At 44.7% G+C, this 26753-nt stretch overlaps 1 protein-coding gene across 4 annotated transcripts in view; it reads left to right on the top strand.

Annotated features, from left to right (window-relative positions):
- Window positions 1–26753, top strand: part of LOC125403063 (rho GTPase-activating protein 10) — a 256951-nt gene that overhangs the window by 52184 nt on the left and 178014 nt on the right. For all 4 annotated transcript variants that reach the window (XM_085682154.2, XM_085682153.2, XM_048438228.3 and 1 more), the window contains exons 2-3: window positions 21737–21832; window positions 21906–21967. In XM_085682154.2, the coding sequence (XP_085538280.1) occupies window positions 21737–21832; window positions 21906–21967 (158 nt within the window). The remainder of the gene's footprint in view (window positions 1–21736; window positions 21833–21905; window positions 21968–26753) is intronic.

Here is a 26753-nt window from a genome sequence, read left to right as displayed (position 1 = left end):
TTCTAATGCATTGAACTGGAGTGAACTCAGCAAAATCTCAATTGTCACTAACAACCTACACTGCCTTGGCTTTTTTTATTCCTTGTTTGATTCTCTGTGGGTTTTGGATCTTACTTAAAAAAAAAATAATGTCTTAATTGTAGTTTATTTAACCCAGTTAATTTACAAAACTATTTTATGATATGTGTGTGACGCAGAAATGACCTACACTTGTTAAATACTAAAAAAAAGACCCCAACTTACCAGCATGATTATTTCAGTGTACCAGCAAAATAGATCTTTTTCCAGCTTAAAGAATTTCCCCATATGAGCTGCTTTATATTTGAGTGTTTTGACGTGTGTGTGTGTGTGTGTGTGTGTGTGTGTGTGTGTGTAATTATCTCCCCTTAGCTGAACCTGCTGATTCTCTGCGAGTTGTATTTCCAGAGGCAGAGTAGCTTACATAGAAGCAAATGACCTGACTTCTTACGGAATAAACCACACAGAAGTCAATAAATACTAAAGATGCTAAAGTCTGATTCTGTAGATGTTTCCTTCTGATCTTTTAAAGCAGAAGTATGTCTTCTGGGTGTGTGTGCACAAGCTGTTTTCCCTGACGCTGTTGGGGTAATGGATGGGCCATTGCTGTTCCACAGAAGGCCTTGGGGTGCAAAGATCGAAGGAGTAGGCTAGAGTATCGAGTTGCTCACCAGATGCTTCTCTTGTTTATGCCTGGCTCCTTCTTATGTTGTTTGTTCTGTTATTTTTGTAACTGCGGCACAGTGGGAGGCTCAGCAGACTAAGCAGACTTAACTGTGACTTCATCACTGCTGAACTAAAGAGCTTTACTCTTGTGTCACACTCATTATTGTCATTACGATTTCGTTACTGAAAGAGAGAAGCCGCCAGGACCTTGGCCTACCCTTAGCTCACCGAGAGATGGAGCGCCTCACTTTGGGAACCGGTCACGACTCCAAGGCCAAGCCTGGACTTTGGCTTTCTGGTTTTTGCTTTGCCTAGTCTCACCTCCAGTCATGTATGTGAAGTGTGTAAGGCAGGCGTGGGGTAAGTCTTGGCAGTCGTGGGCGTTTGAATTTGATGAGTGCAGCAGGTTTTGTCTCTGATAGAGGGCTTCGTGTTTGCCATGTGGCTGCTGCCCTGGATGCCTTCCAATGTGTCTCAGAAACACATTGATTAGCTCTGAGTTTTCTGGAAGCTCCTCAGGAATGGATGACGGACAGATGCCATCTAGATGTACAGACAGTAGTGACTTGGGTATCTGTTTGGTCATCTTCTCGTGTACAGGCTCAGGTGCCATGTAAATGAGCCAGTTCTTACTTAGGCCTTGCATGTCTTTTTTTTTTCTGTATAAATTGCTGTGTGTGATACCCTTGCTGCAGTACTTGGGTGGAAGCTACAAAAGTCAACCTATGGACTTGGTTATTTCTTCCACACTAAAGCGGGTTTCGGGTTGTTAGTCTCCACTCTCCCTTCTCAGCCTTTGCCACCCTGGCCTTGTGCTTCTTGTTGCCCACTGTCAGTGTGATGAACCCAGTTGTCCCATTGATTTCACTGGTGTGTACCATTCTCCCGTGTTAGCACTGCTGTCAGCTAACTCTTGGGTAAGCACCAGGCTGTGGAAGGAGAAGTTATTTTATGAACATTCCTTTGAAGGACTCTGAGCACGTGTCCACATGCGTGCGTGTGAGAGCAGGTGTTCACGTGCCACCTCACACCTGAAGAGATGAGAGGACAGCCTGAGGTGCCGTTCTCCACCCTTGACCTCACCTGAGATGAGGTGTCTCCATGTTTAGTATACCAGGCTAGCTGGCCTTTGACCTTCTGAGGCATTGTCTTGTCTCTCCCTCCCATCTTGCTATAGGAACCCTGGAATTACAGACGTGTGCTACAACGCTCAGCTTTACATGGGCTCTGGGGACCAAGCTCAGGTCCTCAGGCTTGTGTGGCGGTTGCCTTAAGCCATGGAACCGTTGACCTAATCCTTGAGCTTTAATATATAAATATACGTATATTTAATTTCTCTCTCTCTCTTTCTCTCTCTCTCTCTCTCTCTCTCTCTCTCTCTCACACACACACACACACACACACACACAAATATTGCTGCCCACAATCAGTATGGCCTCTCATATTACTTAGGCCAGGGCCTGCTCAATAAGGTATTTTGACCTGATGTTTACTGATGTTTAAACTTTTCCTACTTCCCCCTCCCTCCCCCACCACATTAATTTATAGTCCCATAAGCAGTGTACAAGAGAGCAGGTTATTATAAAGTTTCTTACCAATGAATACTTAAGTTTAGGTGTGTGCTCATCTTTAGTAACCATCTTGGTTTTGGTGGGTAAAGTGGTAATACCAGTCAGTGTGGCGAGGTGCAAGGGTTGGCGTGAACCTATGGTGTGTGCTGCTGGAGACTGTCAGTGTTTATGGAAAGAGTTGGACGCTTGTTGAATGTCCAAGCGAGCTGGTCTCTGTCTACAACATCCTCTTCTAATAGATAGTCCATCAGAATACAAATGAACCCATGTATTGATCCATCGATGAATTTAGAGCGCTCATGATCTGTTAATATCCAGAAACCCCAGATCTGAACATTGCTGCCTTCATGACCAAGCTTTCATTACCCGGAGTCTTTTTGGAGCCATGAGGTTTGAGCTCTAACACTATAGTTACATCATTTTACCATTCCAAGTTTGCAAACCTTGTTGTTTCTCCCCTCATGCTGCATAGTTTGTCTCTTACAGGGTTGTGCTCTGCAATGCCTTTATGGTGTCATTTGCTTTGTCTTCCCTTTTTTCTTTCACTGCCTTCTCTTGTGTGGGGATTGGACAGTGACAAACATCTTTGTGTTTTCAGCATCGAGCCTGGAGCCTGGCGTCCTGTGGGCTCTGAGTTCCTTAACTGAGATGGACAGGGTGAGCGCCTGACTTTGGCCTCTCAGTCTTCTTTCTTTTTGTTTGGTTTTGTGTGGCTACACCGAAGTTACTAAAACTGTTTGAGTGTGTGTGTGTTTGTGTGTGTGCGTGTGCATGAGCGCATGCATGCATATGATTTATCTTTAAAATTGGTAGGCCTGGCCATAATGGCGCTCTCCTTTGTTCACACCACTCAATAGGCAGAGACAGGCGGAGCTCTGTGAGTTGGAGGCTGGCCTGGTTTAAAGAGAGAGTTCCCGGACAGCCATGGCTACAAAGAGAAGCCCCCCGCCCAACCAAAACAAAACAAGAAACCCCAAAACCCCCCAAACGAAAAAACCTCCATTACCCTCTTTACTCTGCATTCTCCAGGAGTTTCCAGTTTGTCATATGTCCTGATTAGGGTGTTATTTTTTTTAATCAACCAGACACAAGCCAGGGTGAAGAGAGGACTTCAGTTGAGAAAATACGTCTATTAGATTGTCCTCTAGGCACATCTGTAGGCAGTTTTTGATTGACTGCTGTTGGCAGTGCTGCCCTGATCCAGTTGATCACTGGGATTGAAAAGAAGACAGGATGGTTAAGCTGGGAGGAAGAAGCCAGTAAGCAGCATTCCTCCATGGTTCCTGCTTCACTTCCTCTCTCAGAGTTCCTGCCTCGAGTCTTTTCTGAGTTCTCTTGATGAGAACTCCAGCAGTCAACTGGAATAAATCCCTTCCTCCCCAGCTTGCTTTTGGTCATGGTCTTTATCATCACAGTAGAAAACAAATTAGGACATCGCACCATTAGAAGAAAAGAAAGTACAAGGTACAAGACTTTGGACTCAACAAGATAGGATAGATATGGAGTATTTTCTCTAAATTTGTCAAATGCAAATGGGCTAGACATTGTTGATGTATTATTGCCTGTATATTGTATATAGTTATTGTATTAATTGTATGTAGTTTTTCTTATATTAGTATTTTAGACAGAAAGGTGAAATGTAGTGGTATTTTATTCTTATTTTAATAAATAAGGCTTGCCTTCATCTTTGGAGGCACAAAGCAACTATCATCGTTAGATTTCTGGCAAGAAATCTGCTGTATCTCCCCGGTCGTACAGTATCCATCTTATTCTATCTTTCCCCCTCATGCTAATGTGTGTGCACGTGCATACACATACTTGCACATGTATTTTTCTTTGTATTTTTCTCATGATGGATCAACCTTTTGGCAGCTCTTCTCTGTGTTGTTTCTTATTCAAAGCCAGTTTAAGCATTTGTATGTGTCATGTCTATTTAGTAAGACATCATCTTTATAGAAAATTTTTTTGAAATATGAAATTCTTTTTCTAATTCTGGTAGTGGCATTTTTAGTTTTTCCTCTTCTCAAGGTGTCTCTCTGTCCAGTGCTCTCAAAGGGTGGTTTGGCTGGATATGGAATTTATGTTCATTACTTCTTTCACCTCTTGAAAACTCAGGCCCCTTGCAAGATCAGTATATGTTCAGCCCGTGAGCCACCTGTAGCCCTTCTGAGTCTGTTCTACTTCTTTGCTGATAGTTTTTCCCCCTACTTATTGCAACAGACTCTCTGTATTTGATTGTTGAAGCCATGTTGTGGTGGCTGCTTTACAGTAATTTAGACTTGATTTTCTCCAGGGCTAGTATCTGCTGATTGGCTTTCTCCTTCTGGTGGTGGCCCTCCTTGTTCTTCTGATGATTGATTTTCACTTGTATCCTGGTCACACTGTCTATTAATATAACCAGGGAGCTGTGCAAATTTTGAGTTATAGCAGGCAATAGCTTAGTTTACTTTACTTCACAGATTCTGATTTGTGGGTGGTGTCTCCAATGGTGGTTCAATTTTGTGGGAACCTTTGTGAAAATACTTTAGTTTGACTGATCAGCTGTCCCTGGGGCTCTGGTCTCATTGCTTCCTGCTGGACTGGGTGTGAGGGCTGAGGGAATTTCCCTATACTGGATGATGAATCTGTTTCTCAATAGGGAAAGGTGGCGTCATGCCTGTTGGGACTCAGGGACTTAACTGCCTATGGCAGGATCCCTTGCCTGGCCTGGCCTGGGGGGAGCTTGTGAGTCATTGCTGAGGTGATACAGGATCTCTGGTAGCATCTCGTACTTTTCCTCATACTTTTGAGCGAAGTAAATGCGCTTCAATTAGGCCCATGGCACCAAGGAGTTTCCTAGGTCAAGCTATGTATTGTGGCTTCACCAGCTCCTTAGGTCTGCCTGGTCCATTGCAGGCACCTTGAACTTGAGTTGCTCAGGATTTGTGGGGTTCCAGATCTATTCCTCTTTGGACTTTGTAGAACCTGATCTGATGTTGCCAGGGGAGCTTGAGATCGAGATGGGCTAGAAATAAACCTGCATTAGATCTCCTCCTGCTGTTGGGGTGGGAAATAGTATAGCTGGGCAGGCTTGCTGTGCTGCGCTGCGCTGTGTTGTGCTGGGCTGTGCTGTGCTGGTCTGCACTGTGGAGGCTGCTTTGGACCACACCTTTGTGTTCTGATTGCCTTTCAGAACTCTCCTTTGTTGCCTCACATTTCCCACGATTTATAGGGCTTGAGGAGGGGGAGGAGGGGGTTGCAGAAAAAGAAAGTCTGTGCACCTTGTCCCTTCTTATTCAGTCCTAGATGTTGGGAGAGAGAGAGAGAGAGAGAGAGAGAGACTGCCTGCCTGCCTGCCTGTCTCTATGTGTGGGTCCTTATAAGGCCAGAAGAATTCAGAGTGTGCTGCTGTGTGTCACTTTCCTTCTATTCTTTCGAGGTCAGCTATACCAGAAACCAGTGATCCACCTGCTATCACTGGGGCCCTTGAGTCTGGTCTACAGGCATTTGTGGTGATACTCAGCTTGTTATGTGGGTCCAGACTCAGTTTCCTGTAATTACAGAGCAAGCATTCTTAACTGCGGAGCTTTCGCCAGACCCTTTAAATGCTGAAGCTTATAAAATTCCTCTCCCAATCCTCAACTGTATACCAATTATAATAACCCCTAAATGATGTCCCTAAACCCGAGGACAAACTTTGCTGGGAAAGGGAATGTCGTCCTCTGGAATTACTTTCAGTTGTCATGGGGGCAGCATTTTTTCTAGGGGATCCTGTGAAAGTAAAATGATGGTTAAATTTCAAGATTAGTGTCTGGTAAGATTGCAAATAGTCTCTGAGTATTTTGTGGAGGTCTGGCCAGAATATTGTAAAAGAGGTGAATCATTTCAGCTAACCAATTTGAAACCATTTTGTGCAACTGGTACCCGAAACAGGTCTTGTAGTAGCGCTTTCGGTATCATGATGTCATATCAACCGGGTGAAGTTGCTATTATGGGGCCCCATCTTCTTCCTGGAAACTTCAAAGATTACTGCAGGAAAATTCATCGTTCATTGTGGAAAACTTAAGCATTATTTATATAGACATATATAGACGTATATATTCAATGAAAGGTATGATAAAGACAAAAATAGATATGAAGAAAAGTAAAGATGTTTTCTAAATTTTTTTTCAGAAGCTTAGTATTAATTATAAATGTTTGACCGATGGCTCAGGCTTATTACTAGTTTACGTTTAAACTCTTATGTTTAACTTATTAGCTCTTACGTTTAAATTTACCCATTTTTATTCATCTAAGTATTGCCACATGACCGTGGCAATACCGGTCTGCTGGCATGTTGTTCCTTGGGTGACTGGTTGGTGTCTCTCAGACTCTGCCCTTCTTCTCCTGTATCTCTGCTTGGATTCCCTCCTGGCTCTATTCTTTCTTACCATAGGCCAAAGAAGCTTTCTTGCAACCATTGAGAGGAACACATATTCACAGCACATGTAAAGACATCCCATAGCTAAAGCTGGATTCCCCTCTGTGTGCTGTGAATATGTTTTGTTATGAAGATGCTGCTTTGGCTTATGGGAAGGCAGAATAGAGCTATTCAAGGAAAAGTAAACTGAATTCTGGGAGAAAGAAGGCAGAATCAGGAGATGCCATGTAGTTGCCAAAGGAGACAGATGCTGGGACCCTACTGGCAGATCACAGCCTCCTGGTGGTACACAGATTAATAGAAATGGGTTAATTTAAGATGTAAGAGCTAGCTAGGAATATGTCTGAGCCATCGGCCAAGCAATGTCAGTTTCTGTGGGATTATTTGAGTCTGGGTTCCCGGGAAACAAGTGAGCAGTCTCCACTTACACATAGCCACCTGCTTCTGTCTGGCAAAGCTGTCAGTTCCCAAGCCTCTCACAGATTGAGGACTGTGATTGGAGACTGCACCACAGAGGAAAGAAGCATCTTTGCCACATGTTGAGGGCGAAACTTGGAGACTGAAATACGAGGAGCTGGGACTTGAGGTGTGGGTTTGACTGCTGGCATTATTGTGTGGTTAGTTTTGCTTTTCATGGGAACCCTCTTATTTCTGACAAGAAGATTGAGGAAAGCTGTTACGTTTTAAGAACTCTTCCTCCCTTTCTGCCTCCTTTCCTTCCCTCGCTCCCTCCCTCTATCCTTTCACCTTCTCTCCCTCCCTTCTTCCCTCCTTCCTTACCCCTTTCTCTCCTTTTGAGATGGGGTCTAACTGTGTAGCCCTGGCTGGCCTGGAACTTCCAGGCTGAACACACAGAGCTCTGCCTGCCTCTGCTCCAAGTGCAGGGATTGCAGGTGCGTGTGCCACCACCTCTGGCTGGAGACGTTTTTAAAATTTTTTTTGAATAAATTACCCAGTATAATAGTTTATCATAATTTAGAATTGTGAATTGATAATCAAAGAAAGTCATAGAAAAAAATAGTATGATTGATTTTATTAGGTAATAAAATTGTGATGATTAAACTGGTCGAGAATGTGTTACATAAAGAAATGGTAATTCAAGAATCAGATACTTTTTAAAATCAAATTTCAGACAGAAAAATAGTTGGAATAGTTACAAGATACAGAATTTATACTGGAATGTTTTGGCACAGATGATTTGTAATGCACTATCTATATTTGTGCATTTGATACAAAATAACTTTAAGTGCTTTCCCTCTAACGCCCTCTTGTTTGGGTCATAACTTTGAATTCTGTGTGTTTTTAGGTAATGAAGTTGTTGTCCTTATTGTAAAGATGATAGCTGTCTGTCATTTTCACACTCACAAACGCATGCCTCATTACAGTGGGTTTGGTGCTGTGCCAACAGCTGAGATAGCAGTGGGAGCCAGCCTCACAATGCAGGAGGTGGGAAGAATCTAACGCCATGTACTGATTTACCAGAGAAAGCTTTCTTACCATATTCACATCCTAAAAATAGTGTTTTATTATTATTTTCCTTCTTTTGATTTCTTATTCATTTTTATTCATTTAAAGTTCCCCCTTTCTCCCCTCCCCCCACCCCTTTTCCCCCATCCCTTTTCCCCCATCCCATCCCCCAGCTACTCAGAAAGGGTAAGGCTTCCCATGGGAGTCAGCAAAGCCTGGCACATTCGGTTGAGGAGGACCAAGCCCCTACCCCTGCATTAAGGTTGAGCAAGGCATCCCTCCATATGGAATGGGCTCCAAAATGGCAGCTTGTGCACCAAGGATAGATCCTGGTCCCGCTGCTAGGAAACCCACAAATAAATCAGGCTACACAGCTGTCTTCCTCATGCCGAGGGCCTAGTTTGGTCCCATGCAGGCTCCCAGCTTTCAGTCTGGAGTCCGTGAGCTCCCCTGAGTTCAGGCCAGCCGTCTCTATGGTTTGCCCCATTGTGATCTTGATCCTCCTTACTCATATAATCCTCCTTCCTCTGCTTGACTGGACTCTTGGAGCTCAGCCTGGTGCTTGGCTGTAGATCTCTGCATCTGCTTCCATCAGTTACTGGATGAAGTTTCTTTTTGTCCAATTGAGGTAGGTGGTGTCTGTGTCCTTGTTTGTTTTTTGAGACAGGATTTCTCTGTATAACAGCTCTGGCTGGCCTGGAACTTACTTTGTAGACCAGGCTGGCCTCAAACTCACAGTGACCCTCCTGCCTCTGCCTTGAGTGCTGAGATTAAAGGTGTGCACCACCACACTGCCTTTAATTATCATTATTTTTAAGGCATCATGAGCCGTTTTAAAGCAACATCTGCTTGATGTTGCTTCCCCTGTCTGTTGTCTCTGCCACTCTGTTTGTGTGCCCCCTTCATAGCTTCCTTCTTCCTTTGTTCTCCTTGTGCGGGAGTATTGTTTGTAATCTGTCAATCATATTTTAAATAAATGCTGATTGGCCAGGCAGGAAGTATATGCAGGAAAACCAGACAGGAAGTAGAGGTGATGCAGTGAGAACAGGAGAATTCTGAGAAGCAGGAAGCCCCCTCCACCATTCCTGCCCAGATCACTGAAGAAGCAACATGTGAGCTGACAGCAGAAAAAGGTACCAAGCCATATGGCTAACATAGATCAGAATAATGGGTTAATATAAGCAACAAGAGTTAACAAGAAGCCTGAGCTAATGGGCCGATCAGTTTTATAACTTATGGAGACCTCTGTGTGATTTTCTTTGGGATTTGCCGGTTGTGGGGTACCGGGCGGGTCGGAAACCCCAACAAGCTGGCCCTGCATGTTACATTCTCCCGTAAAATGTTGTTCGCATTTCACTTCAGCTTTCTTTCTGCAGTTAATTGACAGTTAAACTCTGGCCATGACTTCATCTGCAGCTTCTTGCAGAATTGCTGTCCATTCTGCTGTTATGAAACAGCTAGCTTGCAGTTCTTTTTTATAGACCTTAAATTGGTTTCCTGTCTTTACTTCCTACTTTTTTTCCTTCCCTTGTCATTGTCTGTTAGCCTGACAAGATAATTTAGTAATCCTTGATTTATTTTTATTTTATTTTACTTCCCTACAAGTTGTTTTGGAAACTCCATCTTTATCCTCAAGTCGACAGTGAAGAAATTAAGATTGAAAAGGACATCATGTACTCAAAGGTGTATGGCTGGGTGCTGGTGATACTGGTGAGGGGCCATAGGCTAACCCAGAACCTACCCTCTGTCCTGTGCTGTGTTCTAGGCCCAGTTGCTTTGTGATGAGGTCTTTCCTAAAGGCAAGTAGCTTTACTTGTATAAAGTGTATGTGAGATATAATTGTCATGCTAGCATGTCTTCTCTGTAAACGCTGTATGAGACACCTTTTTATGGCATGAAAAGCCCTCAAGTTGCCATCCCAGCTTCCTTGAATCTTTCCCCCATTGTCAATCACCATTGATCTCTAGATCTAGACCCTCGTAAAGAATGAACTAAAAGCTGCAATCAAATGCCTCAACTTTGTGTTTTGTGAGCTTGTAAAGAACTGGCGTGACACCTGTTCTGACTTCTGCAGATGTGCAAGTGACTGAGAACTGGATTGTGCAAGTCCTCAGTTAGAGGAGACAGCAGCTTAGTCTGGAACCATGTTGGGCCTGAGGTGATGGTGCCCGGTGAGTGTGCTTGTGCAAACCCAAACTCACGTGCAACTGTGTCATTGCTCCTAAGAGGTATCGGTAGTGCTTGCAGGCCGTGAGTGACTTAGCCCTGAACTTAGGCCCTGGTCTTTAAGGACTTCCTCTTTGAGGAAAGAGCTCAGGGTTTTGGTTTTCTCTACATTAATCTCCAGCATCTTTCTGGGGCCATCTTGTGTATCAGATTCTGTCTTTTATTTGTATTTACTTACTTAAAAAAGTTTGAAAATTATTATCTTATGTGTGTGGGCATTTTGCCTGCATATATGTATGTGCACCGTCTTATGTTTCTGGAGTCTTTCACGGTCAGGAGAGGGTGCTTGGTAACCATGGAATAGAGTTACAGATGGTTGTGAGCAGCCATGTGGGTGCTGGGAGTTGAACCCAGGTCCTTTGGAAGAACAGCAGCTCTCTTAACCACTGACCCATCTCTCTAGCCCCCCTGTCACAATGACAACGGCCAGTACCTACTCTATGTTCAGAGTCTTATTCTAGACCTGTGGACAGAAGATGTGACCAAATTGAATAGGGTAGTTGCTGACCTTGAGATTTACATCAGAGGGGCAGTTGGTCTGTTCAGGGGCGCTGCATTCTGTCACCTCCTTTTGCTTCTTGGTTTACTGTCTGCATCTACTCTTTCATGTGATCCTTAGTCAGCTTTGGATTCATCTTCATGACCAGTGTTCTGTAAAGTTCAGTAGCTTCTTGGAGTCTGCGTTATCTTTTTTGGTTTCAGCATTTTCTAACTGTAGCCCTAACGTCTACTTTAGGTCTAGCTGAGAAGTGCTTGGCCCTGGCCTGGGGGCGTCCTTCTTTTCTTCATTCCTTCAGTAACACTATAGCAGATATGATGTCACGGTGTAATGGAGTCCCTGCTCCCTAGAGAACTTGGTCTAAATGAGTCACATAGCAGTAAAGTAACTTGAAGTCAGTCTCAGCTGCAGGGGGTGGGGGTACAGTCTGTCTTGTGAGCCTGGCCACTCCTCCTGCAGCTGTGCCTCCTGTTGGTCAGGTGGTAGCTGTCAGTGCACACTCTCCTCCCTTCCCCCTTTCTTCCCACACCCTTGTCGTTTCTTCTGATGCTCAGCATGGAGTATTTAGAAATAAAGAATATACTATATAAAAAGAGAATATAAAAGATCCCTGGCTAGGATTTGGGGACTCTAGGCTCACTTTCTACAATATTTTAATGTCCATAGCCTTTTTCATGCATGGATTGCTTTTCCCTGCACTTTATCTATTGGACATACTCTTCCTTTCCCAGCACCGTTCATCTTCAGGGTTGCCGTCACCTTTAGTGGCTTCAGGTGCCACCCGCTCTGCAGGCTGCTGTCTTCTTCACTGTTCTCACATCGCCACACTTGCTGTGTTTCCTTCCTTCTTCCTGCTGGCTTTGACCTCCGCGTAAGCCTGGGAAAATGTTCCCTTCTTTTTGCTGTTCTACTTACCCCTCTCTTGTAGGTTTCCTTACAATCAAGATATTTGGAATATTCACACACACTTTATATACTGGCAATGTAATAAAAGGGTCTCGTGCTGAATGTGAGCTGAACCGTGTTTCTTTATGCTCAGGTAGATGAAAATATGGGGTTAAGAATTGGAGCTGGTCCCAGAGTCTGTCCCCGACTTTACCATTTGGCACAGTGTTCCTTCCTGTGCCCTCCTGTCCTCCTTTGTAAAGTGAAGTGGGAACTTACCTGTTTGTGTATGGTGAGCACCAGATGAACGAACCCGTGCAGCCCACTGACTTGAGTGGCCCAGAGGGAATGCAAAAGAAATATGAGGTGGTTATTATACTCCAGCCCTTTGGGGATACTGTGTGAAATAAATATCTAGCTAATTGTATTAAAATTTCTTTGTTGTGATGGTTAATTCTAATTATCAATTTGACAGGACTGAGACATGCTCAAGATGAGATTAGGAAAGCGCACCAGTGGATGTGTCTGGGAGACGACTGTTTTCAGAGGGCTTGGCCAAGGGAAGAAGGCCTCGTTTGAAAGTGGGCTGTACTGTCCTATAGATCAAAGGAGAACATCCACTAACCATACGTTCCTCTTTGGTTGTGTTTTCTGGCCACCGGGATGTGGGGCATGAACTGAATTGTCCCTTGTGGCTTTGTAGTCATTTTCAATTTCTAAAAGGTAAATCTGGGTTGAGCGTGGTGGCACACACCTTTAATCCATCACCCAAGAGGCAGAGGTAGGAGGATCTCTGTGAGTTCAAGGCTGGCAAGGTCTATATAGTGATTTTCGGGACAGCCAGACTACATAGAGTGACCCTGTCCCAACCTCCAATCTTCCAAAAAAGGTCAATCTGTAATGGTGAATCTTGCGTCTTTTCCCAGATCTCCTCCCCTCTGATGCACAAGCGATGATTTGGGGTGATCGAATGCCTTTCTCCTGGTGGGGGACAATTCTGTATTCTGTCAATTATGTTTTAAATAAACACTGATTGTCCAGTAGCCAGGCAGGAGGTACAGGTGGGACAACCAGACAGGAAGTAGAGGCAAGGCAATGAGAACAGGAGTATTCTGGGAAGAAGGAAACTCTTTTCCCAGTCATTCCCAGACATCGAAGAAGCAGGATGTGACCTGCCCCACTGAAAAAGGTACTGAGCCGTGTGGCTAACACAGATAAGAATAATGAACTAATAAAAGTTATGAGTTAATAAGAAGCCTGAGCTAATGGGCCAATCAGTTTATAACTTAAGTAGACCTCTGTGTGATTTTCTTTGGGGCTTACCAGCTGTGGGAACTGGGCAGGAAAGAAACTCCAACAAGCAGGCCCTCATGTTACATTCTCTTCATAAGCCACACTGCCTCTAGTTTGCTGGCTTTGATTTCTCCCATGATGAAGTAGTTTCGCTGCATTATGCTGTCTTTAAAATCAAATTCCCACCCCAAATCTTTTACGTTAGGCCTGGGACTTGAAAACCCAAATGCTGTCAGGCATTTGTATGGGAAGTATGTTAGGGAATCAGACCATCTGAGAGAGTCAAGTGGAAATTTTAATGAAAGGAAGAGCCAAATACATAATTCTGTAGGACCACCAGTTTTTGAAGCTGTATTTAGTTACTACCCTGGAATTGCCAAGTAAAGTTAATTTTCATCAAACAGTTGTGCCATGGTAAATGCTTGTGGGTCTATCATAAGCCATCCTTGTTTATGTGGTGAAATTAAACTGGAGACTGGGATTGAATTGGCCCCATGCATTCACCTCCAAAGTCTGATCATGGCTCTTTACCCTCAAACACATACTGGTTTTTCAGGCACACACTTGAGTGCAAGTCCTTAGCTGCCTGTCTTTGGGGTGTGCTCTTTGTTGGACGTGCATTCTTTATACAGGAGAGCCTGCTCCTGCCGTTCTGTTCCTCCAGAGTTTATGCCAAAACCACAAACAGTTGTGACATGCCGGAGATCAAGCAGGCCTGAATCCTGGTTAGAGTTCCCTTGGAGTGGGTGTGTGATATTGAGTTGGTCACCCGGTGATGCCTTTGTTCCTTGGACAGTCAAGTACAGATGTGGCAGGTGTTTTCAGACTGGGCAAACATCTGACCTCATCAGGGCCTCTGGGAGGTGGCTACTGGTGGAGCACATTTCTCACCCCCTCCACCTGGGCAGCCTTTCTGATCCCTGTCACTTCTCTCGGGCTGTGTGATTTTTAGCAAGTTGACGAAACTGTGTCTTCTCTCTTGGTTGTGTGTGCATGGTCACACATGCTGCACGAGCTGTGTTAGCTGAGTTGATAAATGCAGGGTGCTCAGGGGAGCTCCGCACATTGCTAGGGCCTGTGGAGAGGGTAGTGGGCTTCCACCCTTGAAAACTGAAGGAAGACCTTGCAGATGTGACTGAGTTATGGACCCTGAGAAGGGGGAGATGGTCCCGAATTGTTCTTGGGCTGAATATAGTTCTGGTGGGTCCTAAAAAGTCACAGAACATGTGATGACAGAAACCAGAATGAGGCAGTTGGTAGCTGTGGTCCATGAGCTAAGGAATGTGGGTATTCTCTAGAAGCTGGGACCCCAGACCCTTCGGAGGAAAGAAAGCTCTGTTGTGCTCTGATGCCGGCCCTCTCACAGCCGTTGAGTTAGCTCATTGCTTCTCCAGTTGTCAGAACACTGATTCGTGACCTCCATGAACTGAATGATGATAGAACCACTGCACTTGTGGTCACATCTGTGATAGCAGTGATAGGAAACACACATTACCTGCCTTATCTTTGTGTGTGTGCGTGTGTGCTTACTCTTAGTAAGATTTTATTGACCAGAAGACCCTGTGCTCTGACGTTGGCAACATGCTTCCCCTTGCAGTCGTTGGTTGTGGCAGGGCTCTGCATTCTGCATTCAGGGATCCTATCCATTTGAATAGCGCGTGGCTTGGGGAAGATTGAATGGTGCTCCTTAGTGTGGACCTTACAGTGGGACATCTAAAGAGTTTTTATAGTTAGGAGATTATTTTGTAATTGATTGCTAAGTCGTGTATTAGGTTTCAAACCTTCAGGTATGTTTTGTTTTGGGACTTATGTTCACTTTCAGATTCAGCCTGATGTCCCTTTACCCTATCAGTGTGTCGTTTCTAATCATTTCACGAATGGTTTAGTCTGTGAATAAGAAATTAGTTCATAGATCACCCACACTGCTCAGACTTGGAGAGTTAAGGCCAGGAACACTTTTAACTTGATATTACCAGATACTGTTGGCCTGTGAGCTGCTCAGCACAGCATTCAATGTGGCCTTCAGGCCTAGACACGCTCAAGAATGCTTTGTGGGCTCACGAGGATGTTTGTACTTTTTTTTTTTTGGCTTGCAGGATGAGTTACTTGCTTTCTTTTTGACTTGTAGAAAGAAGCCACGGTGCTCTTAATGTGTGCTGCTGCTGCTGTTGTTGTCAAATGGGAAGACATGGAGGAAGCTTGATGGCAGTTCACAGTCCTAGAGTGATTTTGTTTGACATCCAAGTTACATGGATTAACATCAGCATTATTTTCTTGGCAAGATTCTGGCATGAAAATCCTGAGTTCTTAGACTCTTCACCCTGTTCTTCTATAAATAAAACTTGGGTGAATTTGGGTTCTGGTTTGAATGTGTACGATAGGCAGCAGTTTCCTCGGCAAACTGTTACACAGTTCTCAGTCTGGTGGTTTAGGTCTCTGTATGCCAAGAAACACAAGCTTCTTTGTACAATTCCTCTATTTAACAAAGGGCGTTGGACCCCAATATGATTTGTGATATTTATGCACTTTATGTAGTGTCCTCGTTAGGGTTGCTGTTGCTGTGATGAACACTACAGCCAGAGCAACCTGGGGAGAAAGGGCTGATTTGACTTTTACTTCCAGACCATTGTTCATCACCGGAGAAGTCAGAACAGGAACTCAGGCAGGTAGGAACCTGGAGGCAGGAGCTGATGCAGAGATCCTGGAGGGGAGCTGCTTACTGGCTTGCTTTCCCTGGCTTGCTCAGCTCACTTTCTTACAGAAGCCAGGACCACCAGCTCAGGGGTGGCCCCACCCACCATGGGTCCTTCTCCCACCCACTAATTATAAAAATGCCCTACAGGCTCTCCTTCGGCATGATCTTGTGGAGGTGTTTTTTAATTGATGTTCCCTCCTCTCTGATGACTGTACCTTGTGTACATAAAACTAGCCAGCACACTGAGAATAGCATGCTATACTCATTGTTCATTTTCAAGTTTAGGATGGTAGGACATGCCATAGTTCTTCAAGCATCTCACTGGTACTTCAGACGTTGGGGTAGAAGCTGTGGGAGATTTAGGGGTATGTGCTAGTCAGGTCTAGGTAGCTTCAGGTTGGCAAGAGAGAACCTTAGTTAAGGGATTTTCTCCATCATCTTGGCCTGAGGATGTGTCTGGGATCATTTCTTGATTGTTCATTGACAGGGGGTGCCTGAGCCACTGTCGGCAGTCCCGCCCCTGGGTAGGTGGTCCTCTGTTGTATGTAAACGCCAGCCGAATAACCATGGAGAGCAAGCCAGTACACAGCTCTCCCGCCCTGGCTTTCCTTCATGATGAACTGGAAAGCCTTTCTTCCCCAAGTTGTTTTTGGTCAGTGGTTTACCACAGCAACAGAAACCCTAACCAGGTTGTCGGTTGTCTCAGGACCAGTGTCACCCTTGCCGCGTCAGTGTTGTCCGGAGCCTGATCAGGGCGTCACGTCAACCCCAGCTGACATTGCCTTTGTTACTCCATGGTGAACTGAAAGTTGTTGAGAAGTGGATGGACCTGTTGTCAAGAGTCACGTTTCTCATTATAAAGTACCAGGGGCACGTGGGGCCACTGTGCGGGGCCAGGGGCTTCCCAACCAGACTGTAAGCTGAGGCTGTGCAAGGGTATTAGGAGTTGTTAAGAACACATGGGTGTCAACAACTGTGGTAATGGAGGAGAACCATGGACAGTCCTGGACACATGCACCTATCACGATGAAACCAGAAAGGAGGAGCCTGACAGACACAAACAGCGTGGACACATGGATACTTCCTGCTGTAAGCTTCGGGAAATAGAAAACCCGTGAGCAGATCGGTGTGCATCGTAAGATTGAGTCAGAAATTAGAAGCCATCCATCAAAGCGAATACCAAGGAGCTGGTGTGGCGACTCATTCCTGTAATCCCACTGTCAGGAAGTTGAGGCAGGAGGATCACTGAGTTTTAGGCTAACTTGAGTGGTAGCAGTGATATTTGTTTCTAAAATTAAATGAATAAATTGTTGACTCCTAGAACAAGGCAGTTTTACTGCTGATTTCTGTTGAACAGAACAAAAACAGTGAAGACCACCTCTTTAGTTATTCTAGCAAATTCAAGAGGAAGGAATTCTTCTTGGTGTCTTCCACACGGTCGACATTAATATCAAAACCAGGCCAGGACACAGGAACGAAATGGCAGTGCAGTGGCTCAGTGGGTAGAGGTGCTGTGGATGGTCCTGACGGCCTGAGTTTGAACCTTGGATCCTGGAAGGGAGCAGGCAAGAACTGGCACCAAGAGCTGTGCTCTGGCCTCACATGTGCACCTGCATTCACACATGCATACATTAATACACAACATGATTAAAATACGACTCAAGGAAGAATAAAACTGTAGGATAGTATCTTTCAACCTAGATGCCCAGATTTCAACACAGCACTACCAGTTCCAGTCTATAGCATATTACAAAGGTTAAGGCTATGATCAAGTGAAATTCATCACAGCAGTGACTCAGTATATGCATATATATATATATATATATATATATATATATATGAGATTAATACAGCAAAGAACAAAACTATAATTCTTTAGGTAAAAGTCAACATTAGTTCACGGTAGAAGCAGTGTTGGAGCCAGGTGGTGACATACACCTTTAATCCCAGCACTCAGGAGGCAGAGATAGGTGGATCCCTATGAGTTTGAGGCCAACCTGGTGTTCAGAGTGAGTTCTAGGACAGCCAGGGCTGCACAGAGAATCCCTGTCTCAAACAAACAAACAAACAAAAAACTCAATGTTGCATATTAGCTGTAGAAGGAAGAAATGTACCCTGACGTGAGACAGACAGCAGGCCACAGTTATCACTGTGCTCAGGACAGGCTGACAGCTTTCTAGGTCTGCAGCAAGTCAGAGGTGTCTGCTTTACCACTTTTGTCATCTGACAAGCAAAAGAAGGAAGACATTCAAATCACCAAAGAGAAAGTCCCATTGTCACGCTTACTACAGGGCCTTCTGTAGAAAACCTTAGAGTGCTCTTGAGCTTTTTAGACCAAATTCACCCATGAAGCAGCATTGTAGGGTATGACAACACCTCCTCACTGTCTGCAGTCCTCAGTGCCTGGCGTGGCCTCAGAGTTGGAATCTGGGCAGAGGACCTGGGAGTAATGTGACATGCCTCGGGCTATAAATCCGCGTCGGGAAGGGACTGGTGAGGAGGTCTGAGATACTCCAAGCAGCCCAAAGATGTTATCTGTCTGTGAATCTTAATATACCCCCTCATATCAGTACCAACCTGCCAACTCATAAGAAGTTAATGAAGTAATATGTGTCAGTAAAGGAAGCTTTTTTCCCAGTGGCCTGCTGCCTGTCCTTCCCTAGGAGAGGAGTGGAGCTGGCCTTTGCCTGTAGTCACCAGAAACTGGTTGGGTTTTATGTGTGACGTTGTTAGACAGAAAAAGCCTTTGATGGGCTACATTAAATTTACTAAACCGAAACCGCTTTCTGTTTTTTGGAAAAGAAGCATATATCTGAAATTAGAAACAGTTTCAAAAATTACATAAATGTAACATGTCCTCAGTAGACGTGGGTGCAGTGTGGATGAGCCCTGGTCCTCAGTAGAGGTGGGTGCAGTGTGGATGAGCCCTGGTCCTCAGTAGAGGTGGGTGCAGTGTGGATGAGCCCTGGTCCTCAGTAGAGGTGGGTGCAGTGTGCATGAGCCCCGCTAAAAGCAGAAGTCACAAAATAATCCCACACCAGTTCAGAATTATGAATAATAGAGGGTTATTTATTTAAGGGAAACTTACAAATCAGGGTCCCAGATAACAGTCCTGTGCTCGAACAGGAGCAGAATCTAGCAGCTGGAAGCGAGAGCCGGAAGCAAGAGAGCGAGAACATGCTTCACAGCTGCCTTTATAACAGCTGCATTTATAACAGCTGCATTTATAACAGCTGCATTTATAACAGCTGCATTTATAACAGCTGCATTTATAACAGCTGCATTTATGATATAAGAGAGAATGCCCAAGTGGGCTGGAATCTAAAATGCTGCTGACAGAAAGAGCGGAATGTGTTTCCACAGTTCCTCCCCCTTTGTTTAAATAAGAGAGTTTCAAACCCAATACAAAACTGTATACACTAGGAACAGATATGAAGTATAATTAGAATTACAACCAGCATAAACAATATTAAGCAAGGAACGTATGCTAAATGTTTTAATAAACATCCTATCCTAAGGAGTCTAAGTCTGTATAGGAAATGTCTTGACTCGATCATGAGGGCAGTAACTATGACTGTCTGATCTTCAACCCCATGGAAAGCCTGAGAAGGGAGATAATATTACTTGAGCAGGCAGGATTTACAACCAAGCAGCTTCCAAAGTGAGCAATATATGACGGAGACAGTTAGCTACTTGTGCAATCACCTAAAGTCTCATTTGCAGCGTTGAAACAACCAACTTTGACTAAGGCCTAGCGTAACCGACACACAATTTTCAGAGGTAGGGAATTTTTCAGAACTGTCTTACCCTGTCTTGGCAAGATTTGGCAGTCTTTTTCCTTGGGTCCTGCTTATCCATGTCTGGATACCATGTCAGTGGTTGAGGCATGGACAGTTCCTTGCCCAAAGACCAATGGTGCCAAGAAGAAAATAAACTCCGAGTGGAGTGTCTTCGGTGCTCACCATTCTCTCGGGAATAGATTGATACTGTCAGGAGCAATCATGTCTCATGTCAAGAGAACCCTAAGTTACTAGGGAAGGCAGCACCCCGTCTTCCTTCTTCAGCTCAAACAGAAAACTGAAAGCTAAAATGTAGTAAGCCATGGAGGAGCAGTTACATTTGTAATTATTAAAATAAGTGGATTTTGATATGGTCATGTTTAAATGGTACAAACATGAACTCTGCACTAGAAGGAGATAATCAAAATAGAATGTGAATATGTTAAAGGAAGGAAAAGCCTAAAAGAAAAGCACAAGGAAGGCATTCTGTGTGGAGGAGTGATGTCAGATTAGCTATGCAAATAGCACAGGGACCTAGAGAATTAATACTGCAAAACTATTACTTAAAAAATATTCTAGAACATTTAATTCTGCCTACACATGCTGTCTTTAAGACCTTTGCTCTTCCAGCGGTGATCTGGATTTTGAGGAAACAGCTTTAAATATGCTAATATATACAGGCTCAGATTCAAAGGAACATTTTTGACAATTTAAATACATACATAGACACATGACTGGTTTGTGTGTGGCTCTTCTGTTGGGGTTGTGGTGGGGCCATGAGACAGCCTCTCTGGAGTCCGGTGTCCATGAACTCATCACAGTTTTCCTGTCCCTGTCTCCCAAGAGCTGGAGTCGTAGCTGTGGGTCACCGTATCTGGTCACGGTGTTGTCACAGAGCTGTTAAAAGTGGGGCTGCAGTTCCCCAATATTTAAAACAAGTGCATGTCGTGAAGCAGAAGAGGAATCCTCCTTCATATCTGCTTTAGAGTTAACACCTCTTTCTCTCTAAGGTGTGAGCGTTACCTCTCTCCATGTTTAGCTCTTTGTACTTCACATTATATGGCTACAGGGGTTGTTTTTGTGTTGTTTTTGGTGCTGCTCGCGGATACTCCAAACTCCTTTTACAGGGCTGAGTCTTGCTGAGTTTCTGTTCCACATCTGCCAATATTCATGTGCAAGAGATTTTTTTTTTCTTGAAAATTTAACAAAATTTCCGGGTTGTAGGATTTCATCAAATTTACCTGAAATTCTCAAACTGATAAAGTAATTATGCCAGTTTTGCCAGTGAGAGATTTCTTTCTTTGTATACTTTTGGCAGTCTTGAGAATCAGCTGTCTTGAGGTTTTTGTTTTTAGGTTTCTGACCCTGAAGGTGGAGCACCTTTTCATGTGGCTGCACTTTAATTTCTTTCACTTCCTCTTGTGGTGTTCATGTTTTGCCCAATTAAAAATAGAAGTTCAGTTTTTAAAGCAGTTACTTATATTTTGTGGTCATATGCTTCTTTTCCGCCCTCCTCAGAGGTGTAGCTTAATCAGCATTATCAGTACGGTATTAGTCAAGGTCTCCTATGTCAGGAATTCCGCCAGAACCCCATTCATAGGCACGTGTGCTCCATCGACTGTGCACTTCAGTTGGATAATTAGTCGTGGAGCTTCCTTGGCTGTAGTGACCTATAGTGAAAAAGGAGCTGACAACCTCTTACAGCTCTTTGGAGATTTATAAAGTTTTACTGTTATTATGATCATCTTTTAAATGTGACCATTTAATGTTAGTCTTTAAGTTACCTCTGTAGTGCTGTTTGAAATGAACATTTTTATTTTGAATCTTCTGGTTTGCTTGGGCTGGTATCTTCTTCCTCCTTTTTTTGGTAGTAATGGTAGTGTTGGTGGTTGAGTGTGGTGGTTATGATGGTGGTGGTGGTAGGGTGGTGGTGGTGTCAGTTCAGAGGACTGACTGTCCAGATCTTCCCACGCCCCGATGAATGCTGTCAGATGGACGCTAATTACCTTGTGAACTTAAGACTCAGTCCTGCCCCGAGTGCTGGGCGATGTGCAGTGATCAGCTCCAGGAAGGTGGGCAGGGGCGGGAGTATGGTGGATTCTCTCCTTCCTACTGGGGTTTGGGAGGAGACAAACGGAAGATGACAGGCGGATTCTGCCTTTTCATACTGAAATGCAGTCTGTGGTAGTCCTTGGCTTGATAGCAGGAGCCCTGCTCACCACCGTGCCTCTCTTTTAGGTCTTTCGGCAGCCCAGCGGAAGTTTGCTCATTCGCTCCGAGACTTCAAGTTCGAGTTCATTGGGGACGCAGAGACGGATGATGAGCGGTGCATAGGTGAGGAAGGCGGGAGGTCTGGTTTGCTTTCCTCGGCCGCGCCCAGCACCAACTCACGCCTTTCTCCTTACAGATGCTTCCTTGCGGGAATTTTCCAACTTTCTGAAGAATCTGGAAGAACAGAGAGAGATCATGGTGAGTGTCAAGGATGTAAATGTATCGATTAACAGTTTCCGGGAGGGGGCAGTCTGGGCTGTGGAGCTGGGCTGGACAAAAGTTTTGATGCGTTTCATGCTTTGGAGTGGGGTTTTCTGAGCTCTTTTCTGGATTCCTGATGGTTTTGACAGTAATGAGTTCTGAGGCGAGGTTCTGGACGTCTTGGCTGTGTCTTCCATCTTCACCTGTGAAGTCAAAGGTTGATGCTGGTTTGTGCTTTGTTAGCAGAGCCTTGATTTACATAGCTGTCAGGCAGAGGCAGAATATACCTTAAAGCAAAAGGCAGACGTGCCTGCTTGGATGTAGAGGGAGCTGAAGGATGATTTTGAGCCCTAGCTCTGGATTTCTAGTCTGGATTTGCAGTACGCCTACCACTGGGTTTCCATATGTTCTTCTCACCCCCCCCCCCTTTGAAATAATTTTGAAATAATTAGAACTTTGAAATAATTAGAACTTGCAGAGGATACTAGGTTCAGTGTCCACACAAAATAATAAAACAAAACACTGTTCTTGGTTCTTCAGATTAACGCTGCCTAGAATGTGCTGCTATGAGGGAGCTCAGACAGCATTGCTGGGGCTGAACACAGTGACTGTGTGCTGGGGTCACTCTGGGCTACAGGGGCTGCCCGAGATCACATGGTGAAGTGAAGTACAGGGTGGAGTGCTGAGCCTCCAGCCTGCCGCAGAGCCGCTGCCCTCATGCTCTCACTACCCAGGTGGCTGCTGGGTTTCTATCAGGTGCATTTGCTAGGGGCAAAACCCAAGCACTGGAATTCATTTTGATTTTAAGACTAACACAGACTTGTTTTCTAAAATCTTGTAATTTGCATTACACCCTACTTTCTGAGAAATTTCCTACATGTAGGCCAGGCAGTGGTGAGGCATGCCTTTAAACCCAGCACTTGGGAGGCAGAGGCAGGCGGAACAGCCTGGTCTATAGAGTGAGTTCCAGGACAGCCAGGCTACGCAGAGAAACCCTGTCCCATGGAGGAATCTGGGAAGATGTCTCACTGGTAAAGTGCTTGCCACACAAGTGGAGCGATTCAAGTTAGGATTCCCAGCACCATATAGGAAGGTGGGGGTACAGCAGTGTGCTCATGTGACCTTAGTGCCAGAGAGGAGACAGGAGGATCCCTGGGCTGCAAGTTAGTGAGTGACTGAATTGGTGAGCTGCAGGTTCAGTGAGACCCGCCCTCAAAATGAAGGGGAGGAAGTAATTGAGAAAGACACCTGCTGTCAACCTTTAGTCCACGTACATATCTATGTAAACACATGTATCTGCAAACAGATGTGTACACATGTGAACATGTATATATAACACACCTAGAATTTCCTGGTATACATGTGAAGGTAGTGTGATCTCATAGGCTTTTCCTGACACACACTGGTAAGTTCAATTGGTGCTTATGTAATGTTATTTCTCAGCTGTTTAGTAAAGACTAAATGTGACATTAGATCAAAATAGTGCCATGATATCTCCTTTCTGTACAATGTGTGAAGTCGAGGCATACATGGGGTGGACTGGTAATTTAATGTCTTGGTTTATATTGCCTAAGAGGTGTGTGCGTGCGTGTGTGTATGCGTGCATATGTGTGCACTTTCTTTGACATTTATGTCAAAGTTTCTGCACCTGATAAGCCTCTTCACCAACGCAATAATCCAAATCAGAACAAATCAAACCAAATTAGAAAAAGCCCAGGTTTAATGGATACCAACGTTCCTGGATGGCTTTCCAGCCCCCCAGAGAGGAACCGGGGAAGGAAGACAGGAAAACCTTATTTTTGTTCTCTGGGAGGAGGCAGTTTAAATACTCTGACGAAGTGGTATTGAGCATCTCTGGGGAGGGGTCATCGTTTGGTGGGCTTTCTCAGGGGTGGAGTCTGTACTGGGGCAACTCCCAGGGAAGGGAGCTTGGTATGGAATTTCCAGGCAAACATTCCAGACTCTTTAGCTATATAGATGCCAGTTCCTGGGGTGAAGCCTTAACCCAACATTCAGTCATTCTTTTCTGGATTCCCGAGCATGTGATCAGCCTTTATTGATCATTTATGTTGTTCTTATTGGTTGGAATCTGAGGTCGTGGAGCCAGCATTGCAGCATGCCTGCATCCAGTTGTATATGCCAGCAAGCGAGGTGATGTGTAGACATATAAGGTGCTGTCAGGCGTGAAGAGTGCTGCAGTTCACATCAGAGATGGGTCAGGAGCTGTGGGTGAGCCAGGCAGAGAGGACGCTGGTGGTCAAGTGATGAGGGCCTTTTTTGGTAGAGGACTGAACTGTGCAGGAAGGGGGTTCTCAGCCGAGAAATACCGTGTGACCATTTTCTGCCTTGATGGTCGTTTTCTGTCATAGGTTTCTTGGAGTGAATTGATAAGGTCAAGAAACGGGAATGTGTTCTTAGACTGGGATGTAGATAGTGCGGTTCATAGAGATGCTGTTAGCTGAGTGCTGATTTAATCCCAGCTGACTGACTGTGTCTGAAGTAAGATGTGCCTCAGACATAAGAAGGTTGGGTTCTTGGGGCAGGACAAATATGAGAGTAGGATTGTGTCTGTGGGAGGCTTTGAACCCCTGAGAGGAGAATGGTACAGCATGCTAAAACTGACATGTGGGTCGGGTGCTGCGTTGCACACCTTATTCCCAGAACTTGGGAGACAGAGGCTGGTGGATCTCTGTGATTTTGAGGTCAGCCTGGCCGATGGAGCGAGTTCTAGGACGACCAGGGCTACACAGAGAAATCCTGTTTTGAAAAACCAAACCAAAACCCACAAAAGTGATTTGTGGGAACAGAAATCCTTGCTGGAGAGGAAGCAGTGGGGAACAGCCGCAGGCACCCCGAAGTTGTGAACATGATACTCCAGTTTAGTTTGGGAAATTGAAAGCGTTACAAGAATACAGTGTTAAATTACATGTTCTCAGCACCCAGTGCCACATCTGATCCTGTTTCTCCAGTATTCCTAATTCCCCTTCTGTCATTTTGACTGAAAGCTCAGCCTTGAGTCATCTCATGTACAGATGCATACTGTTTCAAGTACAGCTACCTCAGGGCCTATCTGAGGACGCACCACTTTAATAACAATAAGAACAGAACATCTTTAATCCAGAAAACAGCTCAGTCTCAGATTCTTCTGTGTCTCTCTGCAGCGTCATTCAAATGAAGGGCACTTGATGGTAAATGTCCATGTCATTTGTTTGTAGGTTTTTAGCTTTGCCCTTGACCAGAATTTGTAATTTATCTATTTTTGGAAGGGTGTAGGAGGGCCCACTTGTATGTCCTGTCTGTTTTGCTAGTTTTGTCACGAAATATCACACAGAAACTGTATGGCCCATTAGCTCTAGCTTCTTATTGGCTAACTCTTACATCGTAATTTAACCCATTTCTATTAATCTGTGTATCACCACATGGCAGTGGCTCACCAGTAAAGATTCCGCATGTGGCTCCTTGACTCTGCCCTGCTTTCTCCCAGCATTCCGTCCAGTCCTCCCCGCCTACCTAAGTTCTGCCCTATCAACAGGCCAAGGCGGTTTCTTTATTTATTAATGGTAATCACAGCACACAGAGGGGACTCCCACAGCAGAAGGAGAACAAGGTCTCCTGTGTAGCCTAGTTCTCAAGCTTGTAGCCACCTACTTTTGCCTCTTGAGTGCTGGGGGTAGGCATGCACTGTTTCATGCAGCCTCCTGAGGCTAGGGGTAGGCATGCAGCGTTGCATGCATCCCCTGAGTGCTAGAAGGTGGGCATGCACCATCACATACACCTCCTGATTGTTGGGGGTAAGCATGCTGGGGGTAAGCAATCCCTTGAGTGCTAGGGGTAGGCATGCACTGTTGCATGCACTTCCTGAGTGCTGGGGGTAGGCATGCACTGTCACTTGCAGCCTCTGAGTGCTAGGGGTAGGCATGCACCGTCACATGCAGCTCCTGAGTGCTGGGGGTAGTCATGCACCATCACATGCAGCTCCTGAGTGCTGGGGTAGGCATGATCCATTGCAGCCCCCTGAGTGCTGGGGGTATATCACGTCTCCTGAAGCATGAAAACTGGGTGGAGTCACCATGGCTGCCTTTTGAAAGCTTACGAAGAAACAGTCGTGACATTGGAGTACAGGACAGCTGTAAACTTTGAATAAGAAACTTTCTGAAGAAGAGCTGGTAATTACAACTTAATTAAAATAGACAAAGTATGAAGTGTGACTGGCAGGGAGAAGGACAGGGAAGCTGTGCGGAGCTGGGAGTCGCGGGCCAGGCCAAGGCACAAGGAGGTCTCTAGTGCTCTCCTTAGTTCCTTTCTTCTTTGTACAACAGCAAGGAGGGGCTTGAGCGACTAGGCTGAATCCAGGTGCATTCTGGGAACTCAGAACAAAATACAGTCAACAGGCCCCTTAAAATGAGTGTAAGCTGGCAGCCTGCTAAAAACCATGGGTTAGGAAAGGAAAGCAGAATGAGACAGCTGAAATAGTTTCTGAGAAGGTTGGTGTAATTTTAGTGATTATTAAAACTTCAAAATTAATCAGTATTTTTCCATAGTCTGAAACTAACAGTGAAGCATGATCATTGGGTATTCATAGTTAAGACTTAATCAGTTGAAGGGAAAAATAAGTTAAAATATGTAGAAGACCAAGACCAATGCCAGATGTAAGATTTTATTTTATTATTATGTTTTTATTTTATTTTTAACTGAATATGTGTTCTGTAGGGTTTTGGATTTTAAAGGTAAATTTATCTGTCTGGAAGTGCAGCAGTCGGTCTAGACTTTCCATCCGATGAAG

This window comes from Myodes glareolus, chromosome 22 (assembly GCF_982192425.1).
Source record: "Myodes glareolus chromosome 22, mMyoGla1.1, whole genome shotgun sequence".
NCBI lineage: Eukaryota > Metazoa > Chordata > Mammalia > Rodentia > Cricetidae > Myodes > Myodes glareolus.
Note: the sequence above shows the minus strand (reverse complement) of the source record. Positions and strands in the feature narration are given on the sequence as shown.